The following is a 24,533-nucleotide window of genomic DNA, read 5'->3' as shown; positions in this document are numbered from 1 at the left end:
GGGGACACTCCCGAGCCTTTCTTCCTATCCTGTGCCCGGGGAGAGGATCCAGTTATGCAGAGACCTTCCACAGTGAGAGTTTTAAGTGCTAGTGGGTTTCTTCCTGGGACAGAAAATCCCTCAAACAGAAGGTGTCACTTGTAGGGGTATATGACAGCTCCTGCAGAGGCCTGCCAGGCATTTTGTACTATTTTGTGTCCTACCTCTTCAAGTCCAGAGTGACTCCCTGAATTCCACCTCCCCACCTCCCATGCTGGTGTCTCCTTCTGACATGCGCTCTCCTGGGAGTAGGGCGGGTGAGGCCATGCTCGGCAGCTCCGAAAAGGTGCCCCTGTGCTGCTGGACACCCCCGCCCCTCAGCAGCACTCTGGAGGAGCACTCTGGAGCACCTCTCTGTGCTTGCTGAGTGCAGAAGCCTCAGGGAGCTCGGGGAAGCCTCTGCCTGAGGCCCACTTCACCCTTAATGTGCAGACAGTCAGTTTGACAATTAGGGATCCACTTTTGTGTGGCTGCTCCACTGAAAGTATTTTGAACTAGTAGGGATTTTCTTAATAGATTTTTCTCATTCTAGTTTTTATTTTATTTTTAACTGGATTATAGCATCTTTAAGAACAGAGAGCATGTTATTTTACTTCTTTATATCCTACCTAGAGTAGATATTCTATACTGATTTGATTTTGGATTGAGAAAACAAGAGGTGTTTTACTAAAAATCAAATCATGAATTAATTTAATTTGATTAATTAATTTATTTTTAGAGACAGGGTTTCACTCTGTCATCCAGGCTGAAGTGCAGTGGCCCCTATCATAGCTCATTGTAACCTCAAACTCCTGGGTTCAGGTGATGCTCCTGCCTCAGCCTCCATGATCCTCTGGGATTGCAGGCATGAGCCACCATGCCTGGCCTGAATTGTGAATTGAAAAACAATGGTTTATATCTTTGTGTTTGTGCTTTTTGGTTAAAACATAATAGGAGAATCAGTTATGTGTCAGATGATTATTTGGCTTGTAAATCCTGACCCACGGAATCACCACCTGGATTAAAATGGGTTTTACTACACTGTTTGCCTCTAGAATCACTGTCTCAATTCACTATTGACTTGCTACATAAAATTCTCAGTTTAAAAAAATCCAAAGGCCAGATATAGTGGCTCACATCTGTAATCCTAGCACTTTGGGAGGCCAAGGTGGGAGGATCACCTGAGGCCAGGAGTTTGAGACCAGCCTGGGCAACATAGTGAGATTCTGTCTCTACAAAAAATAAGAAAATTAGCTGGATGTGGTGCCACAAGCCTGTACACCTAGCTACTCGGGAGGCTGAAGTGGGAGGATCTCTTGGGCCCAGGAATTTGAGTGAACTATGATCACACCATTGCACTTCAGCCTAGGCAACAGAGCAAGACCCTGTCTCTAAATAAATAAATAAATAAAAGAAAGAAACATCCTAGTTAGGATGGGTACAAATTAAGTAAAAATATTGAGTCTCTAGTTTCATCATGGTGAATAAATCAAGGAGAAAGGAAGTAGCACAGGTGGGTACAAATTAAGTAAAAATATCGAGTCTCTAGTTTCATCGTGGTGAATAAATCAAGGAGAAAGGAAATAGCATGTGGATTTCTGCTGCGTGGGCTATAGCTACAGTGCCCAACCCTCAGGCCGCAGACTGGTACTGGTCCATGGCCTGTGAAGAACCAGGCCGTTACAGCAGGAGGTGAGCAACAGGAGAGCAAATGAAGCTTCATCTGTGTGTCCCGCTGCTCCCCATGGCTCTCATCGCTGCATAAGCCCCGCCTCCTGTCAGATCAGCTGCTGCCTTAGATTCTCACAGGAGCACAAACCCTACTATAAACTGCTCGTGCTGTGGATCCAGGTTGAGCTCCTTACGAGAGTCTAATGCCTGATGATCCGAGGTGGAGCTGAGGCGGTGATGCTAGCGCTGGGGAGCGGCTGCAAATACAGATTCTTATTAGTAGAGAGGTCTGACTGCACAATAAACATAATGCGCTTGAATCATCCCGAAACCATCCCTCCCCCCAGTCTGTGGGAAAATTGTCTTCTAAGAAACCAGTCCCTGGTGCCAAAAAGACTGGGGACGGATGGGTAGAGTAGTCTGTACTCCCTGTAGTTCCACAGCACTAACTGAGGAGGAATGGCATTTCTTATGCTGTCACTGTCGCCAGGATCTCCAAGTACTGTCGGGTACTCTCAACGTGTAGAATTAATTCTGTTGGTGAGGGTCACAGAGTTAGCATCTGATTATTTAAAAGCTCTGCCACAGTATTGATCGGATTCTTAGTTGCAGATAATAGATTCCCCTTTGACTAAGTTTGTTTGTTTGTTTGTTTGTTTATTTATTTATTTGAGACAGAGTCGCGCTTTGTTGCCCAGGCTAGAGTGAGTGCCGTGGTGTCAGCCTAGCTCACAGCAACCTCAAACTCCTGGGCTCAAGCGATCCTCCTGCCTCAGCCTCCCGAGTAGCTGGGACTACAGGCATGCGCCACCATGCCCGGCTAACTTTTGCCTTGGCCTCCCAGAGTGCTAGGATTACAGGCGTGAGCCACCTCGCCCGGCCAACCTTTGACTAAGTTTATGCAGAAAGGAATTTTTTTTTTCTTTTTGAGACAGAGTCTCACTCTGTTGCCCCAGCTAGAGTGCCATGGTGTCAGCCTAGCTCACGGCAACCTCAAACTCCTGGGCTCAAGCGATCCTGCTGCCTCAGCCTCCCGAGTAGCTGGAACTACAAGCATGTGCCACCATGCCCAGCTAATTTTTTCTATGTATTTTTAGTTGGCCAATTAATTTCTTTCTATTTTTTAGTAGACACAGGGTCTTGCTCTTGCTCTTGCTCAGGCTGGTTTCTAACTCCTGACCTTGAGCGATCTGCCCACCTAGGCTTCCCAGAATGCTAGGATTACAGATGTGAGCACCACGCCCAGCCCAGAAAGGAATATTTTAAAGAGTAATAAAAGTACTAAAAAAAAAAACCACTGTCAGGGTTGACAAAATGAATTCTCGGCTGAACTTCTAGGAAACTTCTCAGAACTTCACCTGAGAACCAGGCATTCAAGGTAGTTGCTAACACCGGCATGATCAGGAAGCTGCAGCATTAGCCACTGTCATGGGTGCTAGCTTTACAGCTGTGCCACTTCAGCCAATCATTGGTGCCAGCAAGTGGACCTTATGGCTTGCCCCTCTCCCATGTAATTCTCTTTTGAATCAAGGCTTTGCACAAGTGCATCTCATTGGTGGACTCGTAAGTCACTTGAGGGGCTCCAGGGTGCAAGAAGACAAGCTGGATGGATGAACTAGGTGAGATGGTCATCTAGCCAGTGTAGGTAGACAATAGACTTCCACAATCCAGAAAGTCCCTTTTAGCTCTGAAATTCCACGAAACATGATGGTTTTAGATTCCATTTGGAGATTTTGAGTATATTTCAAATCTTTAAAAAATTGAGTCTGAAATGTTTCCACTGGATCCTTTCTGTGTTAGTCATCGGTGCCATGATGCTTAGTGACTCTTTTCTTTCCTCTCTACAAGGAACTATCAGTCTTGATGGCCATGACATCCGTCAGCTAAATCCAGTCTGGCTGAGATCCAAGATTGGGACAGTGAGTCAGGTAAAAAGAGAAGCTTCCGTTTCTATTTCACTTTCTTTTGAAATTGCTTTCGTCATTCACTTTTCTCCCTGGTCTTGAGCTTCTCAAGAGAGAAGGAATGGAAGTTTTCCAGATGTATTAAACTCATCTCTCATGGCAGGTTGTTTAGATTTGCAAATAGCACTGTTCCCTGGAAAACCCTGAACACTTGAACCAGTCAAAGCATTGACTTATGAACCAAAAGCTGCAGACTGATGTCATTTGGTCATGCTGATATAGGGGATGGGGAGAAAATGATAAAGGCTTTGACTGACTCTTCCCTAATTCCATTTTTATCCCTAGCCACAGTCTACTGTTCTGCATAATGAGCTTCAGGGAGAAGCAACCAAAGACTGTGGCAAGAGCCAGGGTCCTCTTGCAAAAAAGTTGCAGACTTCACAGCAGAATGTTAATGTAATGTGGTTTCTTCGATAAGGCTGATTTTCTAAGACCATCTGGGGCAGGGAAATGTTGCCACAGCTGTTTTAATTTTTATTGCCAATCTGTGCCCATGGCAGACAAAGCTGAGCCTCCTCACATTTTTGAGCCTCCCTGTGGTGAGCTCACCCTCACCCCACTTAACTAGGGGGAGGCAGGTGGGTAGTGATGGGGTGCTCAGTAGTGTGGGGATATTAACAGTGTGCATTATTAAGGATGGAGAAAAGAGGCTGAGGTTTGCTTGCTTTTTAGAACTAATTCACAGGGTTTGTGTTCACAGGTCATGTTCCCATCTGGTTTGTATGCATTTCAGAAAGTAACGGATAGAGAGGGCTTCCCCCTTCGTCCCCAGTGGAAGGCAGGCAGCTGGACAGTGCAGATGGACTTGGGGCCATACAGTGCCTTACGATTCCTAAGTGAGAGGACTCACATTTACGAAGTTCCTACCGTGTGCCAGGCACCTTGATGGTACCTGTCACCGGTTCTTATGGCTACTGCAGGGCGAGTAGAACTACAGATGAGACAATCACTCCTGTTTATGGTAAAACAATGAGTTTTTAAAAATTCTGGGCAAATTTATGGAGAATGAGGAAGGAGAACCAAGAAAATAACACTTTGATAGTTTCTTAGATTTAAGTACCGTACTAAAGCTCCTCTCTACTTAGTAGACATGGTGGCAGTTTGTTCTGAAATGTGTGACAGATAAGTTTTATTTCCACTTGGCAGGAACCCATTTTATTTTCTTGCTCCATCGCCGAGAACATCGCTTATGGTGCCGACGACCCTTCCTCGGTGACCGCCGAGCAGGTGGGGAGAGTGGCCGAGGTGGCCAACGCGGATGCTTTCATTCGGAACTTCCCTCAAGGGTTCAACACTGTGGTCGGAGAAAAGGGCGTTCTCCTCTCAGGTGTGTTTTTGTCACTGCTTTGTGTTAATAGCCAAAACTGTGGGCTCCAAAGAACTCTCCAAACATTTCCATATTGCAATATTATTTTCCTTCTTATCCTTTTTTTTTTTTTTTCTTCAGAGACAGGGTATTGCTCTGTCACCCAGGCTGGAGTGCAGTGGTGCGATCACAGCTCACTGCTACCTCAGTGTCCTGGGTGCAAGCAATCCTCCTGCCTCAGCCTCCTGAGTGAGCTGCACTGCAGGCATGCGCCACCATGCCTGGGTCACAGAAAATTTCAAACAAAAAGGTTTTAAGCTTATTGCGTATGATTTTTATAAAGTAGAGGCAGTTTAAAAGGGATGTTATTATCACCAAAAATAGAATTTGGTTGGTGGTTTTTTTTTTTTTTTTTTTTTAGTCAGAGTCTCACTCTCTTGCCTGAGTTAGAGTGCTGTGGCATCAGCCTAGCTCACAGCAACCTCAAACTCCTGGACTCCAGCGACTCTCCTGCCTCAGCATCCCAAGTAGCTGGGACTACAGGCATGCACCACCATGCCCAGCTAATTTTTTCTGTATATTTTAGTTGTACAATTAATTTCTTTCTATTTTTAGTAGAGACGGGGGTCTCACTCTCGCTAAGGCTGGTTTCTAACTCCTGACCTTGAGCGATCTGCCTGCGTTGGCATCCCAGAGTGCTAGGATTACAGGCGTGAGCCACCATGCCCAGGCTGGAATTTGGTTTTATAAAACAACATAAACTGGGAGGAGTGAGCCCTCTGATACTTTCAGAGTGCGACTTGGGAGTATTGTCCCTGGAGGAAGGGAGGGAGGGAATCACCACAGACTTCTGACCTCTGGTCTGCCCGCCTCCCCCCAAACCCACCCTTAGTTTGCTTGCTTGCTGTTAGTAGAATTTGTGGTTTTTTTAGGTTTTTTTTTGAGACAGAGTCTCACTTTGTTGCCCAGGCTAGAGTGAATGCCATGGCGTCAGCCTAGCTCACAGCAACCTCAAATTCCTGGGCTCAAGCAATCCTTCTGCCTCAGACTCCTGAGCAGCTGGGACTACAGGCATGTGCCACCATGCCCGGCTAATTTTTTCTATATATACTAGTTTGCCAATTAATTTCTTCCTATTTATAGTAGAGACAGGGTCTCACTCTTGCTCAGGCTGGTTTTGAACTCCTGACCTCGAGCAATCCGCCCGCCTTGCCTCCCAGAGTGCTAGGATTATAGGCGTGAGCCACTAGGCCTGGCCAGTAGAATTCAAGTTTAAGAAAAGAGTAGCTTACTCTGTTTGTAACCTCCATACACACACACTACCATAAATGCCTTTAAGCAGGGAAAAGAGGAGAACATGGAGAGAATAGCATGTGTGAAGAATAGGTGCTGCTGAGCAGGATGATAGAATGAGTTACCTGTCCCAGCATCATCAGTGCCCTTTGCTGCCAGACATTTCAAGCACCCTAGTTTCCTTACTACATTGGATACTCTATTAGGGAGGAGGTATGCATAGTGATTAAAAGTCTAGCCCTGGCTGGGCATGGTGGCTCAACACCTGGAATCCTAGCACTCTGGGAGGCCAAGGCAGGAGGATTGCTTGAGGTCAGGAGTTTGAGACCAGCCTGAACAAGAGGGAGACCCCGTCTCTACTAAAAATAGAAAAAATTAGCCAGATGGGATGGCACACACCAGTAGTCCCAGCTACTCAGCGGTTGCAGTGAACTATGATGACGCTGCTGCACTGTAGCCCAGGCAACAGAGAAAGACTCCAAAAAAAAAAAAAAAAAGTGTAGCTCTCCACATTTTTGAAAAAACCATAGCCCTTCACACTGTGTAGGTTCAGGCTGTGGCTCCACTGCTTATCAACTGTGAGACCTTGAACATGTTACTTTGTGCCTCCATTTATCATCTGTAAGGTGGGAATAATTATGGGGCCTACCTCATAGGATTTTTTTAAAAGATTAAATGAGATAATACATGTACTGCATTTAGAAAATGCCTAGTATATGGGAAATCCTCAATTAATGTTAGTTATGATTGCTGTTAGTAATTTTGAGATCAATGGGGAGACAATATATTTAAAAATGGGTTTCTGTTCTATTGGTCTCAGCGATGGTTACCTGAAGAAATTACCGTCAAATTGCCATACGGCTTATCAGAACAGTCTGTTATCAAAAATTTTTGTTAAGGCTTTTAAAAAATGTATTGTCTTTGTCAGGTGGGCAGAAACAGCGGATTGCAATTGCCCGTGCTCTGCTTAAGGTAAGCCTGGAGCCACTTGGCTGGTTTCTTTGTACTGTTTTTATTGGGGACGTTGTAATTTGTGTTTGCTGTTTGTCTTCTTTTTTTTATTTTGGAGAGGGAGAGTAGGTATATGGGTGACAGTTATGGTGAAAGATAAATTGGGAGTTCCATGGGGTGCGTGTTGCCTATATTTAACAAGGATCTCCTGTGCTAAGGTTGTCAGAGGGAGAAAACTTTTAACACGTGGACCCCTCATCAAGAAGCATATCATCGGCCAGGCGCGGTGACTCACGCCTGTAATCCTAGCACTCTGGGAGGCCGAGGCGGGCGGATTGCTCAAGGTCAGGAGTTCAAAACCAGCCTGAGCAAGACCCCGTCTCTACTATAAATACAAAGAAATTAATTTACCAACTAAAAATATATATACAAAAAATTAGCCGGGCATGGTGGTGCATGCCTGTAGTCCCAGCTACTCAGGAGGCTGATGCAAGTAGGATCGCTTGAGCCAGGAGATTGAGGTTGCTATGAGCTGAGCTGATGCCATGGCACTCACTCTATCCTAGGCAACAAAGTGAAACTCTGTCTTAAAAAAAAAAAAAAAAAAAAGAAGCATATTATCTAACAGTGGAACAGTGGTTATTAACTCAATATATCAAACAGTGCAAGCACCCGCATTTGCATAATCTATAATCAACTGCTAAATCGAATAGTGCAGAACTGAAGGACTTAGACAAGGCTCCTTAGAGGAGAGGAAAGAGCCATTTTAGCTGGAAGTAAGACGTTCTATTTTTTTTATATATATATATATATATATATATATAAAGACGTTCTATTTTTAAGGGACTGATCCCCTTTGTTATCTAACTATTCTCAGATTTATGGGTGATTTTTTTTAAAGCAGCTTTATTGAAGCATAATTTACATACCACAAAATTCACCCATTTTAAATGTACTTTTCAGTGATTGTTAGTAAATTTACAGAGCTGGTTATACCCACAGTCCAATTTTAGAACACTTCTAGAAATCAGCCCCAACAAGATCCTTCATGCCCTTTTGTGGTCTTTTCCCCATCCCAGCCCCAGGATGTTACAAATCTACTTTCTGTCTAGATTTGCTTTTCTGGACATTTCAAATAAATGGAACCCAGTGATATATGGTCTTTGGCTCTAGCTTCTTTTACTTAGTAGAAGCATAATGTTTCTGAGGCTTCTCCATTCTATACCTTGTATCAGTACCTCCTTCCTTTCTGCTGCTGAGTAGAAAGCGCACCCCTATTTGTGGATCCATTCAATGGTTGATGAGCATTTGGGTCATTTCTAGTTTGGGGCTATTGTAAATAACATATGAATGAATGGTATGCACCTTTTTTGGGGGGATGTATGTTTTAATTTCTTGTGGGTAGAGCGAAATTCTAGGCAAAGCTAGAATATAATGTGTTATCTATATCAGCTTACTCTTTTTTTTTTCTGTTTTATGTGTTAGTTTGATAGTTCTAAATAAACTATAAGTAAGACCTGAGAGTTATAGACCTTGTCTCACTCATTGTAGATTCCTACCTCACACTGTCAGTTGATTGACCAGCAGGATAAAACTATGCTGTAAACAATATCTGGTCAGATGGTTGCTGTGATAATAGTTTAAAATCGGCTATAACTCTTCCATTTATGTACTTAACGAAGACACTTATGAGTTTGTGTTTTTCTTTTTTTGTAACAGCTTTACTGAGATATAATTCACATACTACATAATGTAACCATTTAAAGAATACAATTCAATGGTTTTTAGTGTATTCAGAGTTGTGCATCCATCATCACGATGAATTTTAGAACGTTTTCATCACCCTCAACCAGAGACACTCTATCTGTTAGCAGCCCTCCCCACACCTCCCTTACTTCCCCCATTGGCCCCAGCCCCAGGTAACCACTAATCTGCTTTCTGCCTCTAGACATGTGCCTGCTCTGGACATTTCACATAAATTAAATCATACAAGATACTGTCCTCCGTGTCTGGCTTCCTTCACTTTGCATAATGTTTCCAAGGTCCATCCACCTTACGGCATGGGTCATAATTTCATTCCTTTTTATTGCTGAGAGTTTGTGTTTTTCTAATAAAATTATTTTTTCTTTTCATTTTTTTTTTGTCCTTCTTTAGAATCCCAAAATTCTTCTCCTAGATGAAGCCACCAGGTGAGGATATCTTAATAAAATGCGTAATTGTATTAAACTAAATTCTTCCTTCACCAAAAACTTTCGGTTCTGTCCTTCAAAGTGACACAACTGAAAACACTTCCCCCCCCCCCTTATTTTAAAGTGATGGAGTCTGAATTAATAATGGCAGGTGAGAGGTAGTGGGCAAACTGAGTCAGGAGTCGAGGGTTCTAGTTCCAATTCAAACACGCTTGTGATGAAGCCCTAATCACTCTGTAACGAGCCACTGTGCAGAATGCTTTTCTGCTTATATCACAGCGTAGTTTTATGGAGATCAGGGAATCCCAAGCTTCTTTCTTATAGTATCTTTAGCCCAGGCAGTTGAAATTTTGATCATAGTAAAAATTCACTGCTCATGAGGGGCCACCGCGCATGCATCAGGAAGCACGTGGGTATATTATATACGTGGCGCTGACATCTTTTGCTTTCTCGCGTGTGTGTTCCTGTGTCAGTGCCCTGGATGCTGAAAATGAGTACCTTGTCCAGGAAGCTCTGGATCGACTGATGGAAGGAAGAACAGTGTTAATTATCGCCCATCGGCTGTCCACCATTAAGAATGCTAATATGGTTGCTGTTCTTGACCAAGGAAAAATTACCGAGTATGGGAAACACGAAGAACTGCTTTCAAAACCAGATGGGATGTACAGAAAACTGATGAACAAACAAAGTTTTATTTCAGCATAAAGAAGCAATTACTGGTAAATTGAATATGAGAGACTTTAAAACAAAACAGTGCTTTTGCGGAAGAAAAAACTTAAGAGACTGAATGAAATCTGTAAATCATACATCGAGTTATTTGAAATATGCTTATTTTTCCAAAGTGTGTAAAATATTATTTTATTCACGAGAACTTTTTATTCAGAGTTTTAATAATTGTAACTTTCTAAATGTCTATAGCACTGAAGTTATTTTCAGGTTTTGTACTTTTATCTTGGACTATTTTAATTAATATAGCATGGCACCTCATTTTCTTTTGCCTGCTGTTAAAGGTTGAAGCTATTGTCAAATGACAACTTTTAAAAGGGAATTATAAACAAAAAGCCTAATTATTTTAGGCCAGTTTACCAATCACTGTGTAATTCTTGGATAGTATTCCACCTGCTTTGAGTCTAATTTTACTAGGTAGAGTAATAGAAAATGAAAATCTAGCCCTTTGTTTTATCCCGATCATCTCATGAAGTGACTCTGACTGATACATAGACAGAAGCAGTTAATGTCACACGGAGAGAAGGGACATTATTTCTTGCTTGTCTCCTGTGTCTTCAAAGGTGTGAAAGTTTAGGAATATATGTTCCTGTGGGATGTGACTGTGTTTAAATGTGTGCAGATTTCAATATTTTGGCACATGAAAGACTGGTGAGTTTTAAAGAGGGAAGAAGCCCCCAACTTTGAATAGAAAAACTTCTCTTTATTCACTTATTTGTATGAGTACTTTTGGGAAAGAAGGCATGAACTGCCAGTTATTTTTAAGAAAGATAAATAAAAATGAATTCGACATTTAAGTTGTCTGAATGAACGTATTTTGAAATATATGTTAAAAATGTATAATTCCCAGGCATTGAATTTTATACTCTTTTATAATACTTTTGGAATTTCATTAATAAGGCTAAAATCTGAAGACTATAACTGATTTTTAGTCTTAAGACATTTGAAGAAAGTTTAGAAGTCCTTGCTATTCTATCAAATAACAAGAAACCTTAAGAATGTGTTATTCTCTTGAAAAGAAGACATTAATAAGGCTTTTTCTTTGATTAATATTTATGGTTATAGCTTGATTCACCTAAATATTTCAAAATTCTGGATGCTGATTTCCCCTATCTCATATCAGTGCTGTTAATTTGATGTTGCCTCAAGAAAAGGTGCTTATTGTACATTGATGATGCCAAAACCTAAGAAGTAATTATGTTGATGTGAATGAAATGGAAATTTTCTCATGCACTAAGTGTTTATTAGCTCCCTAGTTATACTGGAAAAAGAAACCACTATTCCATGAGAAGCATTATATTTCCTTCTACATAAAGGAATTTATTAATGGATAAAATGGATCGCATGAATGAATTTCGTGTTCTTTGAATTAGTAAATAGTATATCTGTGACAATCATTTTAATAAACTATATTTGTGTTCTTTATACAGTTTGCTGTTATAGTTTGGTTTACAGAAAGCAAACAAAACATAATTACAAGGTTGGATCTGCAGAAATCTATAGATAGATCCAAGGTTGGATATATCTTCTTGTGCCATAGAAATATTTACAAAATTTAATTTGATTGTTATATTTTATTTTCTGATACAAGATGTTCAATTGTGTCTTTGGGTAACATTTTATATCATAGATTAAAATTTATAGTGAACTTTATCTGTGTCTGTCACTTCTTATAAAACTTTTTACTACATTCAATTTCTTACTAGAATTTGTGGAGACTCAGGAATAAAGAAAAAGCTAACATTACAAATATAGAAAAGTGAGTAGTGATTATAAGTTATATTCCTTTCCTCCTTATCAAGGATTGTTAATGCCCTTGCTCACTTGCTATTTTTAAGCATTTTGTTTAGTTGCTTCAATACAGTAAATAAGTAGCCTCTGCCCCCACCATGGACAGGAGACTGTGCTGTGGGGTTGATGACAAATGAATAAAGCACAGTTTCTGACTTTAAGGACCTTCTAGTTCAGAAGGAGTGGTAAGGCAGGTTAAAATTAAAAACAAGAAAATAGCTAAGCAACACACAGAGGTGTGGTTACTAACACTGTGTTCTAGTATCACTTTTTTGTCTGCAGAGTGTTTGCACATGTTACCACATTTGATACTGTGACAATCCTGTAATTTAGACAAATGTCTATCATCCCAATTTCATAGATGAGGAAATAAGCATAGGCAGGTTGTAAGTTAATTCAGCATTGATGATATATACAACTTCAGGCAAGAAGTGGTAAAAGAAGACATTAGAGAGAGGCAGGGGTTGGGTCATGGTGTAACCTCAATGCTATGCTGAAAAATCTTTTATCCTATATGCATGGAGAGCCGTTGACCAGTATGTATGTTCATGTGAGCAATTTGGAAAATAAGCAAAAAAGAAAGTTGAAATCACCTGAAATCCTACATGTGTAGATACATCACCTGAAATCCTGTGTGTAGATAAAATTTCACGTTGTTGAGCTTACTGTTTTGTTGTACACTCTCCTGGGCTCATCTCCATGTGTAAGGTCTCCCCTGACCTTGGACTTGACAGCTTCCCAGCAAATAATTATAAGTTAAACCATTGTAGGCCAAAACCTCATAAATGCACTCTTACAAAGTAGGGCTCCATTTGGGGAAATCCATTTTATTCCATAAAAATGCCAGAGCTGATAAAAAAATAATGAAAACAAATATAAATATTGTAAAACATTAGGTATATACATGAAAGACATGTGAAAACTACATTGTAAATATTCCTACAGGGGTGGTTTTTACATCTGAGGCACGGTAGAGTTTTCCTGGTAATCTCCTTTCCTTGAATTCGTTCAATAGTCAACGAACTGTGGCCATTTTTATATGTTCCTCGAGCTAAGGATAATTTTTAAAGTTATAAATGGTTGAAAAAATCAAAATAATATTTCATAACACATTAAAACAGGAAAATTTTTTTCGTGTATTTTATTAGAACAGCCACACTTGTTCGTGTACGAATTATATCTGGCTGCTTACGCCCTACAACCGCAAGGGGGAGTAGTTGTGGGAGAGACTATAGGGCCTGCACACCGAATGCTTGACGGAAAGTTTGCTAACCCCAGAAAAACATATGCGTCCTGCACTTCTTGAAGGACTTCTAAACTACACTGAAATTTAGAGTCATCTTAAAAAGTTTCATTGTCAATAAGATGAGGATTCGATGAATGCCCTGAAAATGACTGGGTGTGGATAATTTCCATGTTCATTGTTCCCCTGACTCTCCATTCTAATATCCTAATTACCATGCTGCTGAGAATGAGGTTCTAGCAACCCTACCACATCTGCAGGAACTCATTCTGGCTGCTTTCCTGTTGCTGACTGCAGCTATTAGTTCCACCTAAGCCAAAGTTTGGTCTTAATTGCAAGGGGGTACTTTGGGAAGGATGTACAGAGGGGAGGTATTTTTCTCCTGTTTTAATAAAATAAAAATGGACTTATACTGTATGCATGTAGGGGAAAAGAAATATCTTTTCTTCCCACCTTAGGTTCATGGCTGAGGCCCCTATAATGAAAAACAGATTAGCAAGAGAAAAACATACAAATTTATTTAATACCATGTTTCCCCCAAAATAAGACCAACCCATAAAATAAGCCCTAGCAGGATTTCTAAGCATTTGCAGCAATATAAGCCCTACCCTGATAATAAGACTTAGTGATGGGTGTGGCTACGCAGCGTATCTGCACAACCCATGCGTTTCATCGAGGAGCGGTAAAGAAGACTAGCAGCCCTTCTTATCTGCCCCATAGTGACAGCTACTATCCCAGAGGTGACCGGAAAGGTGCGGGCAGCCCCACCAAGGTCGGCTCCGCATATCGGGTCCCAGCCATCCTGTGCGTGCTGCAAGCTGAGGCTTTGAGGGGAAAATAACACATCCTGAAAATAAGCCCTAAGGTGTCTTCCTGAGGAAAAATAAATATAAGACCCTGTCTTATTTTCGGGGAAAAACGGTAGATAGAGGCAAGAGACCCCTCACCCCCCCCCCTCAAAAAGAGGCTATGCAGTGGTTGAGGAAAAGATTATTACCAGAACCAGGGCAGAGGCGGTGCAAATGTGTGATCTACTGGATACTCAGGAGCTATAATGTGCCAAAGGATCTTAGGGGGAGGTAAGTGTGAAGGATGAATCTAGGACAGAACCCTTCTTTCTGCCATGGTCAATTGGCCAGCTTTACCAAGCTAGGACAGAGGCGGTAGTAGGATAGGGATCCTAAAGAAAAACATGAATGCAGCTTTTAACAAGTGGATTGAGGAGGTGTCCACAGGACAACCAGGTGAAAATGCCCACTAGGGAGCTGTTAAGGGTCTGGGGGTTTTGAGCTGGATCTGGGTTAGACATATGGATTTGTGGCATCATTAGCGTGGATGAGATTGTGCAGAGCTGACCAGGAAGATAACAAACCTAGAGGAGAACAAATGTAACACAGTGTGAAACCAGGGTCAGATTGACCGTTTTTCTCCCTACTCAGTTTGGACTGTGGAAACCCTTTCATTTCTCAAGAGATTCAGGAACCAACAGTGTGCGAAGAAGCAATGAGTTCAAGCTGCGGGAGGGCCAGTCCCACCCAGCGTAGTCGAGAAGGGCGCCTAGATTTCCAGGGCCAGGTCCCTGGAAGCTCGCGACTCCGGCTATTCCAGGTCAGCGGCTATCAACCACCTTGCCGACTTAACCAAGCAGGCTCGAAGCAGCTGGGTGACGTCATTGCCGCGCGCCCACCTCCACTCCCTATCACACTCCGCGGGCTCGGCGCTTCCCGTGACGTCATCGAAGCGCGTCCTCCCGCCCCTTGCGTGTTCAAGCTCCGCGCGCTGTCGGTACTGCAGCTCCACGGCCGGAACTCGCGCGCTCTTCGCCGCTGCTCCTTCTGGTCATGTTCCCCGCCGTCCCTTCTCCCCGGACCCCGGGTCCCGGGTCCCGAAGGGGCCTGCTGGCCGGAGTCGGGCCGGGCTCCACGCCCCGGGCGGCAAGCAGAAAGGGTCTGTCCTTGGGGTCTGCAGTCAGCTCCCCGGTGCTCTTCTCGCCGGTCGGCCGGCGTAGCTCGCTGAGCTCGCGGTAAGTGATCGCCCCTGGGTGGGTCCAGCGACCGGCAGGCTCACGGGTCTCGGTGGGCCAGGTGGAGTAGTGTCTCCAGAAGCCTCCGGAACCAGGGATAGCAGTGGAGTGGGGAATGCCAAAGTATTGGAAAATAGACCATCTCCACTCTTGCAGGTTATTTCTGCTTAACTTTGATTAATTTATCAGTTCAGCCCTCGCTTTGCACTTTTCATGGATTTACCTTTGCGCAGAGGTGAAGAACAAACTGGGTTTAAATCGGTGGTTATCGCCATCCCTCTTACTACCCCTGCGATCTGGTGTAAGTCACTCGTGATTTTCTTCATCTGTGAAATGGCGATAATATATCTGACCTGTGTCTGCTTCACTAAGGGAAAAAGAGTCGATATGAATAGCCGCCATGCAGATGTAAAGTGATGATGGCAGTGAGGACCTCCAACCCTGGAAAAATAATTATTTAATGCCTAACATGCTACGGTAACTGCCATTAATATCTGCAGATTGGTAATTAAATGGCTTTTAGCTACAGAATTTAACTTTGTAGCTGAATTATAGGGAAAAGGTTTTACATAAGCAATGAGGTAAGAGTGCTGTCGTAGTTGTGTTACTAAAACTACTGGTGAATCCACATCACCAGTAAAATCACGTTCCCCCCTCCATGTTCATAATAATCTAAAACTTTAGAAGATAACATGTTTCTGTGTAGTTTCCTCTGAATTCATCTATCAAAAATGAATTTTCCCCTGGAGGAAAACAATAAATACTGGGTCTCAAACTTATGATTAAAATTTATCAATAAAATTTTGCAATGCTTTAAAGGAAAACTGATTTTTAAAGAATATTCTGTGCCATAGTTTTCTGGGGAGCAAGATAAAAGAATACGCTGTATCCTTGATTTTTTTGCATATTTTAAAAAGTGCTCTTCAAACTGCTGACCTTGTCTGTGTTTTCTGTTTCTTTTGAGAAAAGTTGGAGAATAAAAGTTATACTTTATATAATATGTGTGTTTTTTAAATCCCTTCTTACCTTCTGATGATTATTTAAAGGAAAACCTTTGTATAATACTCTGTTAGGAAACAAAGCCCTCAGCTACTCTGTATGTACATCTCTTCATTTAATTTTCATGATAAGAGAATACCTTTAATACTGGAGAGTTAGAAGAAAATATAATTTCTACTGTTATGTCTGCTATTGAAGGCCATGTAACAGCAGATTCTGTAGCTCTTATTTAATTTCTTGCTTGGTTGCACAGATCTGGTAGATTCTTAAAATTCTAGAACTAAACGAAAGCTTAAAGATCATCTAACCTAATGTTTGTAAAACATTTTTGACCAAAACAAATGGTAAAAGTTGATGTTTTATATTATTTTGTCTCTCAAAAATGTTGATTGAGACCTGCAAAATGACCCACACTTTGAAAAACACCAATGTGTTACAAAGCAAATGTCTTTCTCTAAAAAAAAGAAAAAATAAATAAAAAAAAAAAAAAGGAAAACACCAATGTCATTCAACCTTTTTTTCACAGCTAAGGAAGCAGAGTTTCAGAGTTTAAGTGAACAGAGGCATGCATCTAATTACTAGAGCATAAGGGTCTGAAGCCAGGTTTCCCTAAATTCTGTCAGCCTTTTTTTTAAGGAAAAATACATTTAATTACCCGGTATAGGTGAGCCAGTGTTTTTTTCACATTGTGCATGAGCTAGTATTAATTATTGTTTATTAAAGGTCTCCTTATTGTGAAAATATATACGTAAAAATTAGTATAGGGGAAAATTTTAAATTGTAAGTGAAGTAATATAGACTCTTTTCTTTAGAGGAACACCTACACGATTATTCCCATACCACTCCATAACTGAGTCTACAAACTATGATGTGAAAACGTTTGGATCTTCTCTTCCCGTTAAAATCATGGAAGCCCTAACATTAGCGGAAGGTAGGTGTCATTGTTCCATTTGCCTCTACTATTAATAGCTATTCAAAATGAAGCTTAAATCTGTCATAGAGATTGAAATTTGTGCTTTCTCTGGTACACTTTTACCTAAATGGAGAGAAATGAATAGCCTGGCTAGTGTTTCACTGTGATTGAGATTTATAATAAATTTGAGAAGCAAAATGAGTTCATTCTAACACAACTAAGTCTTTAATGGTTTTAAGTACTGTACAGTTGTCCCCCCCTTTATCTTTGGAGGATATGTTCCAAGATACCCAATGGATGCCTGAAACCTTGTTTTTCCCTATACACGCATACCTATGATAAAGTTTAACTTATAAATTAGGCACAGTAAGAGATTGACAATAATAACTGATACTAAAATAGACCAATTATAACAATATTCCAGCAGCACTACTTTGGGCTTTGGATTCGTTATTAAGTAAAATAAGGGTTATTTGAACATAAAATCACTGTAATACCTCAACACTTGATCTGATAACTGAGACGGCTACTGAGTGACTAACAGGCAAGAAGCATATAAACTATGGATATGCTGGACAAAGGAATGATTCATGACCTGAGTGGAACATAGTGGGATGGTGTGAGATCTTATCACACTACTCTTAGAGTGGCATGCAATTTATTTATTTATTTATTTATTTTTGAGACAGAGTCTCACTTTGTTGCCCAGGCTGGAGTGAATGCCGTGGCATCAGCTTAGCTCACAGCAACCTCAATCACCTGGGCTCAAGCGATCCTACTGCCTCAGCCTCACAAATAGCTGGGACTGCAGGCATGTGCCACCATGCCCGGCTAATTTTTTGTATATATATTTTTAGTTGGTCAATTAATTTCTTTCTATTTTTAGTAGAGACGGGGTCTCGCTCTGGCTGGTTTTGAACTGCTGACCTCGAGCAGTCAGCCCCCTCGGCCTCCCAGAGTGCTAGGATTACAGGCGTGAGCCACCACGCCTGGCCTACAATTTAAAACTTATGAATTGTTTTTGGGTTTTTTTTTTTTTTTTTTTTTGAGACAGAGTCTCACTTTGTTGCCCAGGCTAGAGTGAGTGCCATGACGTCAGCCTAGCTCACAGCAACCTCAAACTCCTGGGCTCAAGCAATCTTCCTGCCTCAGCCTCCCAAGTAGGTGGGACTACAGGAATGCGCCACCATGCCCGGCTAATTTTTTTTTCTATATATATGTTAGTTGGCCAATTTATTTCTTTCTTTTTATAGTAGAGACGAGGTCTTGCTCTTGCTCAGGCTGGTTTCAAACTCCTGACTTCGAGTAGTCCTCCTGCCTCAGCCTCCCAGAGTGCTAGGATTATAGGCGTGAGCCACCACACCCGGCCAAAATTTATGAATTATTTATTTGAATTTTCCATTTAATATTTTCAGACTGCAGTTGACAACAAGTAATTAAAACCTTGGATAAGGAGGAGGGACTATTATGTTGATCAGGTATTCATACAGCCTTCAAAAAAACCAAAAAAAAAAAAACAAAAAAAAACAACCAAAAACAAAAGCCTCATATTATTGGGTTTAGTAATGGAGTAAAATCAAGTGATGCTTCCATTTCTGGACCCCATATACTATCCTAGAGGCTATATGCACCAATTCATGAAGTTAACAATGTGGTATACCTTTAGAAGATTCTGTTGGCAGAGAATTAGTGTGGAAGTTTGGACGATAAGGTCAACACAAACTCAGGCAATATTAAGGATGAGGAGTTGCGTGACAGTAAAGAGTAAAGTTTAGAGTGGCCTTAAGTCATTTTTATTAAGGATTCAATTCTAGAGCTTTGTGACTTTTCTGGAACTATGTTTTTTTCGAATTGTAGGTTGTGACTGAACCTACAATTTAGTGGTTTAGTGGTTCATGTTCAGTGGTTCAGTTTAGTGGTTCATGACCAGCATTTTAAAAAAAAGGAAATAGAATGCATTTCATATAATGCTAAGAAACTTTTGTTTTATTTATTTATTTATTTATTTATTTATTTTTGAGACAGAGTCTCACTTTGTTGCCCAGGCTAGAGTGAGTGCTGTGGCATCAGCCTAGCTCACAGCAACCTCAAACTCCTGGGCTCAAGCAATCCTCCTGCCTCAGCCTCCCAAGTAACTGGGACTACAGGCATGCACCACCATGCTCAGCTAATTTTTTCTGTATATATTAGTTAGCCAATTAATTTCTTTCTATTTATAGTAGAGATGGGGTCTCACTCTTGCTCAGGCTGGTTTCGAACTCCTGACTTTGAGCAATCTGCCCGCCTCGGCCTCCGAGAGTGCTAGGATTACAGGCATGAGCCGCCATGCCCGGCCTGTTTGTTTTATTTAAATTGTTTGTGATACATCATGATGTAAAATGTTTTTCATATTGTGCATAACAGTCAAAGTTTCAGCCGGGCGCAGTGGCTCATGCCTGTAATCCTAGCACTCTGGGAGGCCGAGGCAGGCAGATCATTTGAGCTCAGGAGTTTGAGACAAGCCTGAGCCAAGAACGAGACCCTCGTCTCTACTAAAAAAAATACAAAGAAATTAGCTGGACAACTAAAAAAAAAAAAGTGTGTGTGTGTGTGTATATATATATATATATAAAAAAATTAGCTGGGCATGGTGATGCATACCTGTAGTCCTAGCTACTCGGGAGACTGAGGCAGGAGTATTGCTTGAGCCCAGGAGTTTGAGGTTGCTGTGAACTAGGATGACTCCACAGCACTCCACTCACTCTAGCCCGGGCAACAAAGTGAGACTCTGTCTCAAAAAAAAAAAAAGTCAAAGTTTCAAGTACTCCGTTCTAGACAAAGGGCTATTTCTCATCAACTTGAACTTGCATATCTTGCCTATCAGTCCTTGAGGGCTTTAGGGATAGTTGCTTTCAGACAAGTAAACTACTAGCCTCTGTATGCATTATTCTGTTTTATTTTTATTTTAAAAAAATTTTTTTAAGAGGGAGGGAAGAAAGGAAACAGGATGGGAGGCACATAATCCGTTGTTCTGTTTTAAATAAATATATACACACACATGTGTGCATATATTAGAGGGAAATATATATATTTTCCCCCTCTAAAATTTTTAAATTACATTTAAACCTTTTAGCATACTCTTTCTGGTTCATGCTACTAGACTATTTTGATAACATAATATATAGTCTCAAATCTAGAAATTCGGAGGAGAGAGTCTCTAGAAATCAGGATGTGTAAACTAAAGAGATGTGTAAACTTGAAGAACTCTTCCCCACATGGAAACCTACCAAGTACTGTGTTAAATAAACCCCCAAGGGCTCACCAGTCAAGGATCTGTAGCTACTGTAGTGCTTTCAGGAAAAAATGAAATTACTGAGCAGATATCCCAGTTTAGCAAAAAGTCCACACTTGGCCTGGGCTTGATTTGCTATTTTAGGTTGGACCTTATTGATGCTTTTTAATTTTTATTTTGCCCCTCTACCATTCCTTTAAGGAAAGAGCAAAGCTCATATCATTTAAATTTCCAGGGCTGTTAACACATTTATGAAGGTTTACCACAAATGCTTAAGACATAGCAATTATACTAATTTACTTTTGTCACTTAATAGAGAATGTAACTCTGTCTCCATATAATGCAATAATTTATCATTTAATGAAGTAATTTAGCTCTTACTTGAAAATCATGTTCTTTTGAAGCACATGGTTTTTCCTTGAAATGTTTTATATAGTCAAGAGGGGATTTATTGCTTTATCAATAAAATTATAAATATTGCTAAATATTCCTTCTAGAAAATAAGAGTTGATCTGTTTATAACAAAAACTAAGGAATATTAAACATAGACCCCAAATATACTTTTTGCCTATAGATATATTTTTAATGGTGGTTATTAAGATTAAATAGATATCTTATTTGGGATGTTAATAATTCTTGGATATTCAAAAGTATTTTTTGTTGTGAATTAATCTTTTTTTGTCTTTGACAATTACTTATTTTGGTGAAGCAGGTAGTAATAAAGATTTTGGGCCCAGTGCAGTGGCTCACGCCTGTAATCCTAGCACTCTGGGAGGCTGAGGTGGGAGGATCGCTCAAGGTCAGGAGTTCGAGACCAGCCTGAGCAAGAGCAAGACCCCATCTCTACTATAAATAGAAAGAAATTAATTGGCCAACTAATATATATAGAAAAAATTAGCTGAGCATACTGGCACGTGCCTATAGTCCCAGCTACTCGGGAGGCTGAGGCAGGAGGATTGCTTGAGCCCAGGAGTTTGAGGTTGCTGTGAGCTAGGCTGACGCCATGGCACTCACTCTAGCCCGGGCAACAAAGCAAGACTCTGTCTCAAAAATAAAAAAAGATTTTGGTGTAAGGAACTCTTAACAACTTTTCATGTTCATACTATAAGATTAATGATACACCTCATTTTTTCCTCTAGTTGATGATCAGCTGGCTGTTTACATAGATGAAGGTGGATGGGCTTGTCTAATCTGCAAAGAGAAACTCATTATTTGGAAAATTGCTCTGTCACCTATTACTAAGGTAATGGCTCTTTAGAGAGCTGGAAGGATTGGTGATTTCTATGTAGATGGTAGTAAAGATAAAACAAAGTAAAATGTTTTTAAAATAGATAATATAAAAAAGAAAAAAATAGAAAGCTAGAAGGAGATGGAAGAGAAGGATACCAATTGGCTTTTAATTTTTACCCTAATTTATTAGAGTTGATAGAGGATAGGAATCTGAATCTGCTCAGGCATTAAGGATTTGCATTTTCATAGTAATATGAAATACTGAGCATGCATACACAATTATGTGCTGGGAAAAAAGTTTCTCCCCTTTAATAATTTTTAAATAAGATCTCTGTTATTTACATTTAATAAAATTAGAGACATTGAAATTTTCAATGAGTATAATGCCAATCAGTCTGCCTAATGAAGTGTAAGACTAAATGCTATTCACATAAGTGAATAAACTGTGAGTGTGCTTAGTTCTGAGAAGATAGAACCGTTTCATCGAATCTAATGAATGATGCCTAATAATGTAAGAAAAATGATACTAATTGCTAGTTCAGCTTTCAGTTGTCCACTTCCAATAGTGGGCTATCCTTTGCATGTCTAGTAACATCCTCAGCAACCTCGTTTCTGTTTGTTCCAGCTCAGGCATATTTTATCGTACCACTCATTACTCACTAGGCCATTGTTCTGTTGGAACTCAGGGCTCCTGCTAACCTTAACTCTTCACATCTGCTGACCTCTGTGCTACTGCTGTCTACAAAATAGTGTTTGTAGTTAGGAGCAATAGATGAGAAGTCCTGGGAGACATGCTGAGTCAGCAGAGGGATCCCAATATTTGGCTGAGGGTCTAAGAAATATTTTATAGGAAACTTGATATAATTATTCTTTGGTCATGCTAATTTTACATGTCAAACAAATCAAGACTAGACTGGGAAAGCTCCAAAGAAAGCCTAAGCATTTCTCTAAACCAGTAGACTTTTTTGGCCCAGGAAGAGATTGGCATCATTGATGTTCAGGGTCTGGTCTAGCTCTTACATTTCCTGATTCTGTATCTCTGAAGATACTTTGTTTTAAAATTAATGAAAGCCTGATCAAAAGGGGATGTGAGAAGAAAGAGTATTTGTAAAATGGTGTTTCCAGCAATGTGTGAGAATCTAAAATATGCAGAGAAAGGAAGTAGATATGCATATTCAAAATATTGGATTTGATGTGAAAGATTTTCTGTTTTGGTTTCTACAGTTATCTGTTTGCAAAGAACTTCAGCTGCCAGCTAGTGATTTCCACTGGAGTGCTGACTTGGTGGCTCTCTCTTACTCTTCTGCTTCAACAGAAGCACCTTCTACTCAAGTAGGTAACTTAAAAGCCTATTCAAATAAACTTTTTAAAATAAGGATATTTAAAGTTGAAGGAATCATCCAACCTGATTTTGAGACATAACTATAAAGCTGTAGAAATCAAGACACTGTAGTATTGGCAAAGAGAGACAGACGCATACGTCAGTAATGGAATAGAGAATACGGTTATAGACCCACTCAAAGGCAGCCATTTGATCTTTGACAAAGGTGCAAAAGCAATTCAGTGGAGAAAGGATGGTCTTTTTAATAAATGATCATTTATTAAAAATGACAGTTGGTCATTTAGAATTTAAAAAAAAACGAATTTTCCTCTAAACCTCAAAACTAGTACAAAGATTAATTTGAAATGGATTATAGATCTAAATGTAAAATGTAAAACTATAAAACTTTTAGAAGAAAACATAGGAAAAAATCATCATGATCTGAGGGTTAGGCAAAGAGTTCTTGGAGTTCACCAAAAGCATGACCCATAAAAGAAAAAATTACATAAAATTAATATTACATTAAAATAAGATCAAAATTAAAAACATTGCTCTGCCCAAAACAAGAAAATGATAAGACACACTATAGACTGGGAGAAAATATTTGTAACAAAGCCATACATCCAACAAAGGACCTATATCCAGAATATAAAAAGAATTCTAAAAGCTTGAAAGAAAAACAATCCAATTTAAAAATAGGGAATAGGACTTGAACAGACATCTTACAGAAGATATAAGGGTGGCAAATAAGCACATGAAGAAATGTTCAGCATCATTACCCATTAGGGAAATGCCAATTAAAACATTAGTTAGTTTTTTTCTGATTTTTAGTTGATCACATAGCAGCTTGTCTTGTTTTTCTTTTTTTGAAACAGAGTCTCACTTTGTTGCTCAGGCTAGAGTGAGTGCCATGGCATCAGCCTAGCTCACAGCAACCTCAATCTCCTGGGCTCAAGTGATCCTACTGCCTCAGCCTCCCAAGTAGCTGGGACTACAGGCATACGCCACCATGCCCGGCTAATTTTTTTGTATATATATTTTTAGTTGGTCAGTTCATTTCTTTCTATTTGTAGTAGAGACAAGGTCTCGCTCAGGCTGGTTTTGAACTCCTGACCTTGAGCAATCCGCCCGCCTTGGCCTCCCAGAGTGCTAGGATTAGAGGCATGAGCCACCACGCCTGGCCTTGTCCTGTTTCTTATATCAGTGTCATCAGGCTCCCAGTTTTGGAGTCCTTTTTATTGTGATTGCTGACAATGTTATAATGTTATGATCTTGTTTCGAGGCTGTTGCTGTCATGGTCGCCACCAGAGAAGGATCCATCCGCTATTGGCCAAGCCTTGCCAGTGAAGATACCTACACAGAGACTTCCGTAGACTTGGGAGGTGATAAGACTTACAGTTTCCTAACAGCAGTGCAGGTATATGATGGATTTTTTAAAATACTTATTGGAAAGCTATGATTTGGCTTGAAAGTCAGACTTGAATGTCTAAAGGTATGGGGTTTTGAACAGATCATAACAGCCCAGGGAGGATCAAAAAGAGACAAGAAAAGAATGTAAGGATCCACAGGTGGATCCTTTGAACTGACATTGTCCCTTAAACAAGGGAGTCCCTCATTGGACTAT

General features: G+C 40.4%; 2 protein-coding genes across 2 annotated transcripts in view; both read left to right on the top strand.

The window, feature by feature from the left end:
- ABCB10 (ATP binding cassette subfamily B member 10) overlaps positions 1–11,771 on the top strand; it is a 32,967-nt gene extending 21,196 nt beyond the window's left edge. Inside the window, exons 9-13 of the mRNA XM_012764359.3 lie at positions 3,538–3,617; positions 4,800–4,980; positions 7,181–7,224; positions 9,358–9,392; positions 9,866–11,771. Of these exons, the coding sequence (XP_012619813.3) occupies positions 3,538–3,617; positions 4,800–4,980; positions 7,181–7,224; positions 9,358–9,392; positions 9,866–10,097 (572 nt within the window). The 3' untranslated portion in view covers positions 10,098–11,771. The remainder of the gene's footprint in view (positions 1–3,537; positions 3,618–4,799; positions 4,981–7,180; positions 7,225–9,357; positions 9,393–9,865) is intronic.
- A 3,061-nt stretch (positions 11,772–14,832) lies between these two features.
- The window catches only part of NUP133 (nucleoporin 133), a 60,908-nt gene continuing 51,207 nt past the window's right edge, over positions 14,833–24,533 (top strand). Inside the window, exons 1-5 of the mRNA XM_020281445.2 lie at positions 14,833–15,175; positions 16,987–17,105; positions 21,498–21,601; positions 22,813–22,920; positions 24,192–24,326. Of these exons, the coding sequence (XP_020137034.1) occupies positions 14,994–15,175; positions 16,987–17,105; positions 21,498–21,601; positions 22,813–22,920; positions 24,192–24,326 (648 nt within the window). The 5' untranslated portion in view covers positions 14,833–14,993. The remainder of the gene's footprint in view (positions 15,176–16,986; positions 17,106–21,497; positions 21,602–22,812; positions 22,921–24,191; positions 24,327–24,533) is intronic.

Source organism: Microcebus murinus, chromosome 19 (genome assembly GCF_040939455.1).
Source record: "Microcebus murinus isolate Inina chromosome 19, M.murinus_Inina_mat1.0, whole genome shotgun sequence".
Classification (NCBI taxonomy): domain Eukaryota; kingdom Metazoa; phylum Chordata; class Mammalia; order Primates; family Cheirogaleidae; genus Microcebus; species Microcebus murinus.
The sequence above is the reverse complement of the archived record's forward strand: the minus strand, read 5'-3'. Positions and strand labels throughout refer to the sequence as shown.